This window comes from Anguilla rostrata, chromosome 18 (assembly GCF_018555375.3).
Source record: "Anguilla rostrata isolate EN2019 chromosome 18, ASM1855537v3, whole genome shotgun sequence".
NCBI lineage: Eukaryota > Metazoa > Chordata > Actinopteri > Anguilliformes > Anguillidae > Anguilla > Anguilla rostrata.
In genome coordinates this window covers 22,595,796-22,611,783 of record NC_057950.1, presented here as the reverse complement: position 1 = coordinate 22,611,783, position 15,988 = coordinate 22,595,796, and the positions used below count along the sequence as shown (strand labels likewise).

General features: G+C 45.5%; 1 protein-coding gene across 1 annotated transcript in view; it reads left to right on the top strand.

Annotated features, from left to right (window-relative positions):
* The window catches only part of LOC135244969 (sprouty-related, EVH1 domain-containing protein 2-like), a 39,057-nt gene that overhangs the window by 17,390 nt on the left and 5,679 nt on the right, over nucleotides 1-15,988 (top strand). The window contains exons 2-5 of the mRNA XM_064317690.1: nucleotides 3,206-3,383; nucleotides 8,363-8,531; nucleotides 9,789-9,853; nucleotides 15,687-15,836. Of these exons, the coding sequence (XP_064173760.1) occupies nucleotides 3,206-3,383; nucleotides 8,363-8,531; nucleotides 9,789-9,853; nucleotides 15,687-15,836 (562 nt within the window). The remainder of the gene's footprint in view (nucleotides 1-3,205; nucleotides 3,384-8,362; nucleotides 8,532-9,788; nucleotides 9,854-15,686; nucleotides 15,837-15,988) is intronic.

Below are 15,988 nucleotides of genomic sequence, written 5' to 3'. Positions count from 1 at the left end.
AACAAGGACCAGGGCCACCAACATAACCAATCAGATGGAAGTGAGAGATATCAATAAATATATATATATATATATATATATATATATTTATTATTATTATTATTATTATTATTTTTTTCACAGAAATGTTGTGTAACCTATTGGCCAGCAGCAGAATAGCCTGTGGCTGTTTTCAGAGAAATATCTGCTCTTAGCTTGAGTAAAGAACAGAGTATTTAATCTTTGATTGCTCAAATTGTAAATGAAGTCTCTTAGAAGTTTGGTGTGGCAATATGTATTTTTCAAGGCCAGTGCCAATATTTGTGGGGGCAGGAATGTTAATCGGCCGAGATCTCCTGATTTTTATTCTTGTTTCCCTCGTGAGAGAAGTTGAAAATACCAGGCAAACCACATGAGACTAATGAGAAGTAACACCTTATCTTGTCATCATCAGGTCTAAGGATGTCTTCTGTTAGTCAAATTGGTCTTTGCTGAACTAAAATTAATTTGATGTCAAAGGCTTGATGTCAAAGGGAGTTCATTTAACATGTGATACTCACATCATGACACTCACAAGTTGCTTTTAAGCTAGCAATTTCCTAAAAGTTAACAAATTCATCAGCATTCAAGATTCAAGATTTTCAAGAAGTGTCAAAGCAGAACTTTCTGTTGCACAGTACTTCTAAGGAGTGCGAGAGACCAAGGTTCAGACCTTCTCATAAAAGCATGCAGAACAAGTCTGCATTCTTCCCAACAGTTCAATTTCTTCTCCAGACCTAGGAATGGTCATCGCACCAAATAGGCTACTGCTGTGCTTGTTGTGTGAGAAGAGTTTGGGGGCACAGCTTAATTTGTTTTTAGAACTTGCCAAAAGCCTTGAAATGATTTGAGAGCAAGGAGATTGCAATGTGCGAAACACACCAAGTTTAGCGAGTGAAAAACGAATATCAAACACTGGCTCAACATAAACACAGTGCATTCAAATTGATAAATACCCATTTCCTCGAAACTTTCAAAGGACATGCTGAGACATTCCCTCCAGAAGAAACCACAGTTCTTTCAGCCATATTATTAGCACTTGAATAAGGTGCTGCATTGATACTCTGGGAGAAGTGGAAAAAAATATTCCAAATATTGTCCCGAAGGCAAAACAATACTTTTCTGTTCCAACCAACCCTGTTAATGCAGAATGATTAGTCTGTTCCAACCAGCCCTGTTAATACAGAATGATTAGTCTGTTCCAATGGACACTCAGAATGCCAAAGAATGACAGAGGAGACTGTTAAACACATTTAATCATGTATCTATTTAAGCCTGTGCTGCTGCAAAATATTTCAGTTTCATTATTGGTCTTATTTACCCATTTTTGTACAGGTAATTGCAGTTTTTATGAGTAGACATAGGCTACTTCCCATTGCTTGTAAAGAAAAAAAAAAACATTACCACACAACATTAATAATGTACGACATGTCTGTGGTTCTATACACTGGAAGCACCACATTAGACATTGCTTTCAAGCATCATCTGTGCTTAACCCGTGGCAATCAATTCATATAGACTTCTGGGGAGGAGCAATGTCATCACTGATGGGCTAGTAGGCTCTGTCGATCACTTGCTGAGGGATGCCTGAATTTTATTTAGCAAAATTGAACTGAATTAGCTGGTGTCACGTAACAGTACGGTGAGATCTATAACACTGGTACAAATAATTTTTTCTTGATTTGGCTCTGTTATCCACAATTTTTGATTTGTAATCAAACAATCCACATGTGGTTAAAGTGCAGATTTTTCAGCTTAGGCATAGGCCTATTTTTATACGTTTTGGGTTGACCATGTAGGAATGTTTATACATAATCCCCCCCCCCCCATTCCAGGGCACCATAATGTTTGGGACAAATGGCTTCACAGGTGTTGCTGATTAGTCAAGTGTGTTCAAGTCCTTCCTTAGTGCAGGTAGAAATGACTTTAGACCAAAGATGTTTATTGTCCCTATACCAATAAGCATGCAACTTCTGAAATGATAACTACAGTATTCCATTTCACACTCTGACCGCAGTCACCCCTGATTGGCTGTGTTAGTGTGACAGGGGGAGGGGACTGCTCCGAGCACAAATGTCCTGGAAGCACGAACAGTAGTGCTCCCAGCGTCACGATTCTGCATTTTGTGGGTCTTTTTAGTTCAGATCACAACAGATTGGCCTGGCAAACAGAATGGAGCAAAATGCGCAGCTTTATAGACAATTATTGAAGGGATGCGGGTACAAAGGGTGTGTTAAAGAGCTCCCAGCAGGCAGCCCTGGCAGTGGCAGTGTGGTCAATGTACAACAAACATAACCTCAGGATCTCCGATCATGTGCTGTCCACATGGTCAGTGCAGGGTTTTTAAAATTATTTATTTTTATTTTTTTGGGTTCTTGCTACAGCTCAAGAAATGGGGTGTGAGCCCTGTAGCTCTGGGCACTGGGGTGGACCGCCTGAGGAGAGGATCCGCCACACGGGCCTCCGACTGCAGACGTGCTCCATCACCACACCTCTCCTCTCCTCTCCTCTCACCGGTTAATTATTTAACGGCCAAGTCAAGTAACCATATACGGCCAGCTCCTGGCGCAGCAGGAAGTCTAGAAGAAAAAAGGTGGCAGGGGACTGTTTGCACAGCCAAGTCAAACGATTTTGAAAGTAAACCGTGCCGCAGCTTGTGACCTGTGCGTTTGCAAACACTTTCCAGGAGCACGCTTCTTTTTCCCCCGGTCCCTGCTTTGTGATGTCTTTTTCTGATCAATGGAAGAACTGTCAAGCGCTCCTGTTTTAAATAGCATCAGAAACGAACTCATGCTTGAGGACACGCGTAAAAGCACGAATGCAGAATCTTTCAGTGAGCCTGTGAATGTGTCTGAGAGGGAGGGCGTGAGCTTTCAGCCTCCTGATGGGGCTCAGAGGAGAGCCTGCAGCGACCTGCTCTTCTGGTTGGGTTCCTCATGTCTTGTGTCCTTGGGGCCATTGCAGTCTTGATGCTAGCCCTTCACCAAGACTCTGCTGTGGGTGCACCCGAAAGCCAATGTCAAAGCCAATGAAAGCCGACTAAGCCAATGTGAAAACCATTTGTTCCATTTGGGCAAATGCTTAAAAATGACTAAGCAGGTTAAAGTAGTCTAGCACAAGATTCTTGCACCAGCAGTGTCATTCTAACCCCCCCCCCACTCTTTCTCTGTCTCTCTTTCTCTCATAGTGACAGCTACATTGTGCGCGTCCAAGCAGTGGTGATGACCCGGGACGATTCGAGTGGGGGCTGGCTGGCCCAGGAGGGCGGGGGGCTGAGCAGAGTGGGGGTGTGCAGGGTGCTCCCCGCGGACCTGGCAGGCCGGAGCTCCTTCCTCATATACGGGGAGCGGGTGAAGGACAAGCAGGTGAGCCGCCTCCTCGTCTGTACTTCCGTACCGTCGTCATTTTGGACACGTGTGTGTGCTTCGTCCCGTGGATCGAGGTCAGTTCTGCAGCCAAGGCCCGCAACGTTAGCTTTGTTTCCTTTTCTAATACGTGCAGGCAATTAATGCATGAAATGGATAACGTGGAGCTTGGGCCTGACACAGCTGACCTCTACAGGTACTACAGGGTGTCTTGAACCCATGTTTTTATAGCGGGAACAGAGAAAGGTCCCCAGTAGTATAATCCCTCGCTTACAGTCCAAACAGTATTTTTGTGCATGTGCACGTCATTTCAATGGATTATTTATTTTATATCTTTTCAGAGATGGATTAAAAGTGGACATTTAGTAAAAACACAAGATGTGTCCCCTGCTCTCACGTAGCGTTGCCTAAAGTAATAGTTATCATATTTCTGTGATCATTTCAGGCTCAGTACATTGCACAATCTATTATGTGAAAAATGGCAAAATTATCATTTTAATATTACAAAATGTATAAATTGTTCCTCTGATGTCAATGCAGATAAAGTGAGTTGTGAAGCTGACGTGACAATCACTGACTTTATAAACTGTGTGTTAGCATACTTATATATACTATATATGTATATACACTTGCACACACTCACACACACACGCATACTCAGTAGCCACTTTATTCGGTACCGGTACCGGTATTATCTAGTATCGGGTAGGACCCTGGAACACCCTGAATTTTTTCAACAAGGTGCTGGAAACATTCCTTAGCGATTTTGGTCCATCACACAATTCCTGCAGATTTTTCAGGTTTTAGGTTTGCGTACCAAAACCTAGTAGCACTGTGGCACTAGCTCCAATACGACCAGTACCTATCTGAATTCTGTGTGTTTACGTGAGGTCCGAAGGTAAAGTTAATGTCCTTAAGGGTTGACAGTCTGTGGTCACTGTGGTTATTTCTGGCGGAAACTCTGGAAAGTGCTAAGCTCTTGGTGCTGTACAGGTATGGGGCATACCTCGCCAAGCTGTAACTAGGATGCCATACCTGCTATCGCAGTATATCAACATATTTGAAAGAGCTGAAGATTTAACGGTTATCTGAGAGGCAGAGCAATATATATTCCATCTGTATATATATATTCCATGTGACATAACTGTTACTTATATGGCTTATCCCTCGATGAACTGTTTCACATATGTATATACTATGAAAATCATAGCTCAAAAAATCAGGAGCTTTATGGGCATTTGCATGTATTCAATTTAACTGCCGTGCCATGTGAAGTAGTTCATCTTTGCCTGTCAAAACAGTGTCGCATCATGAGCCTCTCTGCACTGTATGAAGGTTGAGCTGCACATCAGGGCATGAGGGCTTTCACTGAAAACGAGTGTACATTAGCCTGTGCGCAACACAGCTACTATCACATCTGACTCACCCAACTGTCCGTTCTCATTTGCATATTGAATTATTGTTGCTTAGTTTCGTGAGATTTAAACCTTTATGTGAACTACCGTGCCAAACTACGCGACACCCATGCCATCAGAAGCATTTTACATGCAGATATACAATAGTTACTGGTCTTTTCTTTTGTGCCATTTGTTCACTTTTCTCCGCAGTTTCTCCTGTGACAGTCATAGACTGAATGATTCACTAACCGGATCAGTTTGTGAAAACACACTCCTGTCTGAGCGTCCTTGTCTGACTGAAACTTCTCCATGCTCCAGTCCCACAGTTCCACTGGAGGAATCAGTGCCCTTGGGCAGTAATCACCCGACTAAAGAGAAATGCCACCACAGAGCCCCAAAGATCTCATTTTCACTGAGCTGACAGGCATATAGAGCATGTTCTCACAACCACTGGATAGCAACCTTGGTTTGGCCTTGAGTGTAGAACATCAGTAGCCAGGTTTTGCAAATGGTGGGCAAATTTCCCAAAAGTTGGCAAAAGAAAATGCAGATCCAGTATGTGTTTCCATCAGCTACTGGTAAGCAAATATTCTGAAGATGGCGCATCAAGATTACGTAATCATCAGAGTGGCAGCCAAACACATTATGGAGAGTTTGCAAGACATACACGTTCTTGGAAGAATGATGGTAACAGCCCTCTCTCTGGTATGCATGGCTGTATTACATGCAGCCTAGTGACGTTGAAGAGGAACTGCAATTTAGTTGTGCAATTATTTTATTATTATTATTATTATTATTATTACTACTATTATTATATCAGGTGTTTCCACTCAGGATTACTAATGCGCAGATTTAAAATTCACATGAAAATAGTTGGATTTGAACCGCCACTTATGTTGGTGTGTGCACATCCAGTTTAAGTGTCCCATCTTCTTCAGGCCCTGAGAGGGGAAAAACCAGTATTGTAAAAACCACATTCGGCTGGCATCTCCATTGGGCGTGGCCTTCTGAGGAGTAACACACACGTGAAACCGCCCCCCTCGGGTTTGTTTTAAAACCCATGATGGCTGTTGACAGCGGCGCCCAGAAAAACAGGACGTAAAAAGACAAACAAAACCAGAGCGCTAACAGCCAGGCTTCCGCCGCCCGTGGGTAGGATCCCTTCGGTGGAAAACCGCGGGCTCGCGAGCGTGCTGCTGCAGGTAGCTACAGCGCAACAGACGGGCCGCGGTCTCGTCGCATCGCGCCTCCTGAGAGGCTTCCTGTGCGGAGGGGAAGAGGAGGAAGTGCGGACCGATGCACTGAACGCCAGGAAACGGCCCGTGCGAATGTCGTCCGCTCGTGTAGGGGCTGGCGTCGCTAATCGCATTAGCATGTACGTCGAGAGCGCGGAGCTTCGTTGGGCCCGTTGTGTGAATCACTAGCGCTAAGAAGCAGCCCTTCCATTAGGTATGAACCACCTGGCGGACGTGTATGGCTCGCATTTCCATGTCCGTGCATGCCCAGATGATACCAATAATAGCGTCTGGCTAACTCCTGGTTCGTTTCCGTTTTATTGTTTTTCTTTTTCTTCACGTCTCAAAGGCTGTTCTGGAAGCAGCTGGAATTGAAGCTCACCTGAGCACACCCTGCCAGTCATTCACTTTACTGGCTGCGTAAGCTCGCCCTGTGGTTATTATTCTTGTTTAGCTGCAGAGAACAGCAAATTCCAGTTTTGTGCTGTCTTTGACAAGTTGTGTTGTGGCAAAAGAAGGGTGCGAATCCTGGGTGAGAGGCGTGCACCGTCCTGAGCGCGGCTGCCTGTCAGTTACACGCACTGCCCCCCCCCTCCGTGGGTGGGGGGGTTTGATCCCTGCTGTGGTGCTTTCTCAGCTGTGGCCCCTTCTCTGTCCGTTAGCCACTTTGCTTTACCTGTCTGAGTTAAGCAAGAGGTTCACAAGAAGGGTGGATTGTCCTGCGCTCCTGAAACGAACAAACGTGCAAATCGTAAGTGTATTCATGCCTCAAGAACCGCAGAGCCCCAGAGAACTGTGGGCCTCTCGTCACACGCCACAGTTCCACTCTCTGGTGATGGTGTAGGTAACATGGTCCTTTGATGAAGTCTAGTTTTATACTTGGGGGGGGGGGAAATAGCAGCAAATAGCCTTTGTCTCTAGACTGAGTAGTGTCAAACTATTGCATCACACAAGCTTTATCATAAGCACATATCCCGTGTGTATTCGAGGGGTGGAGATATAGGTCAGGAATTTCAACTCCCCCCCCCCCCCCCCCCCCAAATAATATTTGACTTCAGTGTTTACCTTACCAAATAATATTTCCAGCCACAAGCAAGAAGTTGGAGATAAAAAGTGGCTTGGCGCATTCCGTCTTACAGCCTTCTGTTTGTGGATATTCAAATTTCGAAACAGGTTACAGCGGTCAGAGGAATTTTGTTACTTGATTTCTCCAGTGACAGGTGTAGATTTATTCTTTGAATTGACGCTTAAATATGCTTGCGATAGCTTTGAATAAGAGACCCGATAAAAACGAATTGCAAAAGGCATGCTGAATTCTGCAGCTGAAGCTGAATGATGAAGCACATTGTGGTTAATGATCTGGCACTGCACGCTGTTTTTTGTCTTTAAGGTGTCACCTTGTTCTGCATAAGTCATTTTTAAAGAGGAAATGTAAAACATGTAAATTATTTTTGGCAAACTGTTGGATTAATTTGTTGATTGGCTGGAAAAACCTGTTTTATTATATTGTGACAGCATGAGCTTGTTCGTGTTTTTATATTTCAGAGGAAATGCCATAAGTCGGGACCATTGCTAAAATGCACGCAGACACGTACATGCATGCATGTACACGTGCACGCAGACTCACACACACACACACACACACACGCACATATGCAGGCACGCAGACACACACCCACACACACATGCGCACGTGCACATGCATGCATTCACACACACGCACGCGCACACACAGGTGCACACACACACACTCACACAGGCACATACCCACACACACACACACACTGCAAGATGCAATTTGTTAGTTGCAGAAACAGGATGGCCAGGTTACAGTGTGCTAAGAAGTACATAAAAGAGCCTGCAGAGTTCTGGAAAAAGGTCTTGTGGATAGATGAGACCAGAATTCACTTGTATCTGAGTGATAGCAAGAGTAAAATACGGAGGCTAAAAAGAACTGCCCAAGATCTACAGCCCCCCCCCCTCGTGAAACATGGTGGTGGGGGGGTGTTATGGTTTGGGCTTCCATGGCTGCCACATGTACTGGCTCGCTTGTCTTCACTGACAAGCGAGCCAGTTAATACTAGCCGCAGAATGAATTCTAAAGTGTACAGAAGCACCATGGTGAAACCAAAGTGTATAAAAAATACCGTTAAATAAAAGCTGAGAATGTGCACTTTGAAATTACAAATCTACATTTGCGGAGTAGAGAGCCAAATCAAGAATGTCTTTGTCCCAAACATTATGGAGCTCACGGTATTTGATGCCAATCGTTCCTTGTACAAAACCCTGACAAATATGGTTATTGCTTGTGCACATTAAATGTCATCACGGTTGTCTTCTGTGGCAGGCGATTCTGGAATGTTTCCTGAAAAAAGACTTGGTTTACACCAAGGCCACGCCCACATTTCACCACTGGAAGGTGGACAACAAGAAGTGCGGGCTCACATTCACGAGCCCGGCCGACGCCCGGGCCTTCGATAGAGGCGTGAGGAAAGCCGTAGAGGACCTGACAGAAGGTAAGCTTCCGAAAGACAAACGTGTGTTGAATGGAGTCCAGTCAAAATCCCCAGTTGTTATTTCATGTCCATTTCATATGTCCAAAGAAAGAAGCACAAGCTCCTTCAGTGTAGCCTGTTTAGCGTTGTTGTTGAACGGTAGCTTTTGTGGCATTGCATGGATTGGATTACTACTAAAAGGGTATTTTCAGTAGCATATAGGCGACTGTTATTGTTACATTCCAGTATTACGTTTTAACTGCAAACCTAGTCAGAAAGGCATTTCTTTAAAGAGGGCAACTATTAATTATACAGGTTAAGTTTTGTATTTCTGGTTTGTGAAGATTTGTGGGGTTTTTTTTTTTAAACAGGACTGTGATTTAAAAAAAAAAAATTTTACGCAGCTGAATTAGATAAGATCCTGGTTCTGTGTGGGGGAACTGTCATATTGGAGTTTTAGTGCAGTTTAACTGGGCTAAGTTTGCTTTATATGTGTAGTAGCACTGAAGTTTGGCTCCAGTTTTTCCCTTTAATCTGGTTTAAATTTTTTGCTGTATGTAGATGTATTCCATCTCAGTCACCAGAAAATAGTTTCTGGATTTAAATCCATCACAGCCCCTAACTTTTGACCCATTTGAGTGCGTCTGCAGCCAAGCTACACTTCCTCCTCTGTCTCTCATTCGGTCCCATCCCAGTCTGAGCCTCACTGTGATTGGTGCCTGGGAGACGCCCCTGAGTGAAAACACAATGGCTTAACGAGCACCGGTCCCTCCTTCCCCTACATTTTTGCTGCAGACATTTGTCTCTAGAGTTTCTTAATGTTTAATAGGGGTTTATTTACTGGATGACAGCGGAATATTGCCATGGTAACATTATGGTTGCACATTGTGAGTGCATAATTTAACAGCTGCTTAACTCCTGAAGTCCTAGTGTAAAGGAAATGTTTTAGCTGCTTTGCGATTGTGAGAAAGCATGCCCCAGGAGAGATGGCCTGTCGACTGTGGCCTTGCTCCTGATCCGGAATGCCCCCCCGCCCCCCCAATTCTGTTTCATCTATCATCTATCAATCACCAGGACCATGCGACAGCCAGATACACCCTTTGCCCAGACCCAAAATCTCTCTCTTGGCCCCATTTCTCTGTGCCCCCCAACCCCCCGCAACTATCTCTCTAGGGTTACCTGTCTGTCTCATACATCCACAGCAGGAGGTGGTGCACTGGTTATGTGTCTTCAAAATCAGTGTTTCGCCCGTTTATTCTAATTCGTTCTGTTTTTCAGGATCCACAACTTCCTCTTCGATAAACCAGAATGAGGTGGAATTGGGTGACGATGATGTTTTTACCGTAAGTGCTGCCTTTTTTGATTTATGGTCTTATTCCCACAAGTCCCTGTTCTGGCCATTTCATTAGACTGTAGGACTGGAGAACTAACTGAAGTACATGATTCATGGAGCCAAATTTTTGGCCTCTCTGATTTTTAATTGACACTTTTTCAGAGTTGGTTATTATCTATATCAGGATGTGGAGTCTGATGCAGTTTCTCTGTTTGTTTACCTGATTGCAACGTAGCAATATCATAGACTGTTAAAGCTCCAGTTTTCCTTTGCCTTGGTTCAAAAACCTGGGTTCTGGCAGAACCGTTGAAAACAGGGTTTTCTCTTGATTTTTCCACACAGGAATGTTTCACATTACTGTCCCTGTCCATCTCCAGCTGGTTTTCTTCTTCTTTTTTTCTGTTATCCTTTTTGTTGTAGGTGCGTGTGTGTGTGTGGTGTGTGTCCGTCTCTGTATGTCTATGTGTTTGTGAGGGTGCGTATGTCTGTGTGTGTCTATGTGTTTGTGAGTGTGTGTATGTCTGTTTGTGCATGTGTGCCTGTCTGTCTGTGTGTGTCTGACTGTCTCAGTCAGTGTGTGTTGTGTGTGTGTTGTGTGTGTGTGGACTCCCAGAATAGGAAGGCAGCGGTGTTGTTTTTGTGTGGCGCAGCCTAAACTGGGAGAGATGGGCCTTTGTTCGGTGGAGATGGTCAGCCCTGATAGAGGGGGGAAGGGGAAGTGGGGCTTCCTGTAGTGTTTTGACCAGTCTCCTCTGACACTCGCCATTTGCTGGGTTTCCGTCCTTTTGTCACAGTCACAGGAGATGAGGAGCAACAGTCGGGGTCACGAGGTCACTTCCTGCTCTCCCCAGTAAAGCTATCATTAGCAGCTGCTTCCCAGCTAACTGCCGCACTGATTTACTGCCACAGTGGGAGGACTGGGGGGAGGGAGTGTGCTCTGATAGCTGGGGGAGGTTTGGGGCTGGGGGGGTGGGGGGGTGGAGGGGTTCAGCCGCAGAGAAGCCTGGTGTCCTGGATCCGAGCCAGAGCTTAGCAGCGCTACACTGGTGACCCGTTAAAGAGCCACAGGTCTGGTTGTCGGTGCGGGCCTGTTTTGTTAGTGCTATTTTGAGTCGCTCTGTCTCATGTTTAATTTTTTTTTTTTTCCAGATGGGCAATAATTTTAGAAAAGGAAACAGAACTTTGAATACACGGGCGTTTGAGTCTTCCGAGTGCACTGATACAAGTGATTCATTCCACCAGCTTCAACCTGCTTTTGATGAACTCAAATTGCTCTGCATTGGGAGTGCTGTCGGAGTCTTAAGCCCCCTTTTCCACAGGGTTGTACATGCTAAAAGCGGGCAGGAACTTTCCACAACAGGAACTAAAACTGTTCTTGGGGCGTGTTCGGGTTTGCTTGTCCACCGCACCCCGAGAACCGTGAAGATTTGTGTGAAGTGGCCATGTACTGGCTCATAGCATCGAACCATTACAGGCATTTTTTTTTACATTGTAAACCCAGTAACTGGTTCATCATGGTGACCAGCTTAGCAAGGTTTTTGGAATAACTACACAGTTACATGAAATTGCAAGCACTAAAATCAGATTTTATATAAGTTATAGCTACGTGTGTATGTTTTATTTCCTGCAGTTCTACGTCTGTGGTTGTTATCGACCTAATCCACCACTTGTGTCAAATGCGTTAAAGATGGTTATCTACCAAGAGATCTCTACGCCATCCGTGTTCGGGCTTGTGTTAGGTGTGTTCCGGTCATTGTGTTTTTGAACGTTAGTCACTTTTGAAGGCGAAGGGTTCGAACATAACATCATTGACACTTCTGAGAACTTTTGTCGGGAGGACACAGCTGTAAGTTGTTTGTCGATTGGAAGGATGCAAGACTTAAAGCGGTAGTAGGGTGCACAAAAGCAAAAGCGGACAAATACCGATAGATTTCCTATTATACGTAGTGCTGGAGGCTATCTGTAATGTTCTGTTAAATATACGTTTGCTGCGTTATTGTCTGTCAATAAAGAAAAAAAAGAGTTGCACTGAATGGCTGATTTGACTGGAAATGGAATCAAGGAAAGGGTGGTCTCTGGCTTTTGCGCAGTGCTGTATGTTCTGACAGAGAGGCGCCGCTTCCTTCCCCGTTCTGCGTGAGGGCAGGATTTGCACGCCTCCTTCGTGCGCACGCTGTGGCACACTGCTCCACGGTTACATCATGCATTTGAATAGACCTCATTTCCACAGTGGGGAGCTCATGACTCATCCCTGTCTGCAGCACGGCCTCCGCTCACCAGCTTAAATGTGACAGAGCAGTGTAGTACTTAGCCTGATATTTAACATTTCAGAGTGCATTACAGAATAGTACAGAGCTACAGGGACCAGTATAACACAGTACATACTGTAGCTACAGGGTCCAGCAGAGCACAGTACAGAACTACAGGGTCCACTAGAGCACAGTACAGGACTACAAAACCCAGTATATCAAAATATCACTTGTAAAGATTCCTTTGTTTGAGGCCACAGTTGCCCATGATGTTCCCATAAATGAGGGTGGGTGAAGTTCACTAATCTCCCAGAATAAAGGCCCAAACCGGTGGCAGTTTCTGTTGGCAGATTACCTGTAAAACATTAACTAATGCATTTTGAAATACCCCATTACATTTTTTTTTCTAAGAATAATCAATGAATCGCTTTTGCAACCTAGTTTGAATTTGCATGCCCATTCATGTGTGTGTGTGTGCATGCATGCCTGCGTGTGTGTGTGTGTGTGTGTGTGTTTGACCTACTTCGTCTGTCAGCGTTGGGCATTTTTGTTAGACTTTCTTCCTCTCTCGGGTCAGTGCACACAGCTCAGGCTGGCCTCAGTCTGGGCGCAGCCAGCAAACACTGAGCTGTTTGCAAAAGGCAGTGCTGGCTGGATGACAGGAGGGGGGGAGTGATTGACAACTTCCTGTGAAGCAGGGCAGAGGGCGGAGCCTCACAGCCAGGGGCGTGTTTGAAGGAAGTGTGGTGTGAAAGACCCAACAGCCCTGGGGGGGAGCAAGTGGGAATTTCTGCCCCTTTATACCCTGCTATGCTCCAGGCCTCTCCAGCAACACCCCCCCCCCCCCCTGCCAGGCACTTACCATCTGTCTTTGGGGGTGACAGGGCCCAGCACTTATTGCAGCACAGGCCTGGCACACTTGCCTCTCTTGTCTTCAACCCCCCCCCACCCCCACCCCAGCCAACTCCTTCAGAGAGAGGAAGGGTTAGCTTGTAATTTCCACAGGATATGCAGTCTTGGGAACAGGATTGACAGTAATCTATTGCTGCCTTACTGTTTACATAGCTGGTTGTGCTTTTGAATAACCAGCCCCTTGTACTTGTGAATTTATAGCTCATATCATATTGCTTTCATTTTTTGAAATCTTCCGATATTCCCTATGGCTACATGGTGTTTTCATGGTTTTTTAAATAGGTTGGTGCATGTCCTTTTTTGGGGGGTGTGTGGCCTTGACTTTCCAGCTGCAAACCGTCGAGCAGCTGCCATCGTCAGAAGATCTAGCCTCATTGAGGCCGTCTCCATTGAGGAAGGCAGGGTTTATGTGGAGACCAGGGCTTCTTAACAATCGTTAGCTGCTTCAATCCTTTCTCTGCCCAGCTGGTGAAAGCTTGTAAAGCTGAAAATTATTTTGACTACAGTCACCTCACTCCTGAGCTGCTAGTGTTCTGCCTCAGTGTTCACCTCACTCCTAAGTTGCTAGTGTTCTACCTCAGTGTTCTGTGGAAATGAGGTGGTTAGGACGATGTGATCCTGTGGTCCCTCTTGGAGATTCCTCAGATCTCAGTCCAACCATTTGAGTTTTGAGGCAGTCGAGCTGATCGAATGTAAGGCAGCACCTGTGCAGTTCCTGTAGGGATCGGACTTCCGTTGTTTTCTGTGTTTGGGTGAACTGAGGATGGAGGGTCAACCCTCTGTGCTTGAGTCGTGCGTTTAGCCCCAGTGCATTCTGGGAGATTTAATGCTATAGTGTTTCCCACCACAGATGCTCTATCATCTAGCCTGAAATGTGCCAGATGAAGGGGACTCATTTGGATAATTACCCAAAGACTTGAAGCCCCCCCCCCCCCCCAGTTCTTAACTGACTCATTATCATAATTTACCTCCTTCGTTGAGGAACCGATTGTGAGACATTAAAGATGGAGAATTTGTCCACTGCAGCAGCAGTTCTCCTTTGAATCAAAGCCGCACCAAGTATCCTTTGAAGTTCCCTCTTTATCTCCCTGCCATAAACTTCTTGGGCTTTCGATAAGACGTCGGAGTTAGTTTGAGGGGTTTTTTCCCATGCGCTGTGGACGAGCGTAGTCCCAGTGATGTGAGGTTCTGCTGTGTAAACATCTGAAAGGGTCTGTGTTTTTAATTATCTCCAGCATACAGGTCCCGGCTACCCTCATAAACATATTTTTAAACGCTGCTGGCTTAGGATCTTGGCAGAGCTCACAGGGATGCCTGTATTATTTTTGGCAGGGGGTACTGAGGGGAAATCACCCCCCTCCCCCCACCCACCCCCCAGTTCAAGGGCAAGCTGTGCACAGGCCATCCCATTCACCCCCCCCCCCAGCCCCCCACACCATGCCAGCATAGGGGTGTGTACCTGAATGGACGGTGCTCCCACACCACCATAAACTTAAAATATACCTCTTGGTCATGCTATGCCTCTGATATTATTGAGAGACTGTAGGGATCTGCGTGTGTGTATGTATGTGTATCAATATCATATATGTAAAGAGCTTGTTTTGCTTCCTCTTCCTGACCTGCTCTCCACTGTTTAAATCTTGGCATCAGTCCCAGCATGCCGTCTCACAAGCTTCATAAAAAAGGAACATGAAGCGCTTGGTAATGTGGCTCTGGTTCATTTGTGATTTCTTCCTTAGATAAGATCTGGCCCTGGATTCAATTATGAAATTGGCCCTCATTTGCTTGAAGAATGAAATAAGGTTTGCTTTTTTTGAAGCTACGAGCACTAGAGCGCAGACGTCTTGGAAAAAGCCAGGTTGTCACGTCACTAGTTTGGTTTGTCTGCTCGTGCTATTCTTGTTACTAGACAACTGACTTTCAATGAGCTCAGCAATGAATTGTGAGGGGGAAAAAACAAAACGTAGAACCCAAGGAGAGTCCTTTGTATTGCCTTGGGATGCTCAAATGAGTATTACCGAACAAAGCATATTCATTTTCATGAGCTGCCTGAGTCCTTCTCTGGGACAGGGCTGACAGGTCTGCAGTAACCACCTTATTTAGTTTGCAATGGTAACATCTTCAGTCACATTTTTGTGTTTCTGGAATGGTGTCCAGTGGTAAGCCAGGCTTATTGGTCTTACGGGTTTTAATTGCTCACAAAAAAGCATGTCATTGTTTCAGTGCCAGTTTAAATATGGCAAACTCCACTTTTGGATGTCTCATCTCAAGTTGTGCTGCTCCATGTTCTCCGTGCTAAACAGTGGGACAGATTGAGAGCAGGAGGATCTTTTGTTGTTAGTGTGAATATCCTGTTTGGCTGCGTTGAACGTTTAACCCTTTGAGATGTACTTCCAGACCGGCCATCTGTTTGCCATTTCCATCCAGAAACAGCAATCTAGCTCAAGAGCAAAGGAAAAGTGTCAAACTTTCTCTGAGGAGACTGCCTGCATTGTGAAGTCCGGCTCTAGCCTGTGGATGCATCTGTGTTGGGGTCACAGTCTGACAGTGAGATACAGATCAGAAAGTTAGCAGCGTGATTGGTTGGTTTCTGACCCTCTGTGTACAGTGTATTGCATACATTTACATACCATGGGGTTATGACATCACATACTGAGTGGGTCTGTGTCCCGACTCTCTCAGAACGCCACTGACAGCTCCTCAAACTCGTCTCAGAAGAGGGAGCCGCCCGCGCCACCGCCGCTGGCCTCCACCTGCGAGCCCTTCAGACATCACTGCCTCCTGGGCCACTTCCACGACCCCTACAGGCCCGACCACTTCTACCTGGATCAGGTACGGGGAGCGGGTGGAAACTGAGGAAAGATTCCTTATGTGCAGTCAGTTTGGACAGAGACTTTGAACAGCAGGGCCCCTCTTCTGGAGAGCAATAGCTAGGCCCTTCATCAGTGAAAGGGAGTTGGATGGATAAGCTCCTTTCAGTGCCT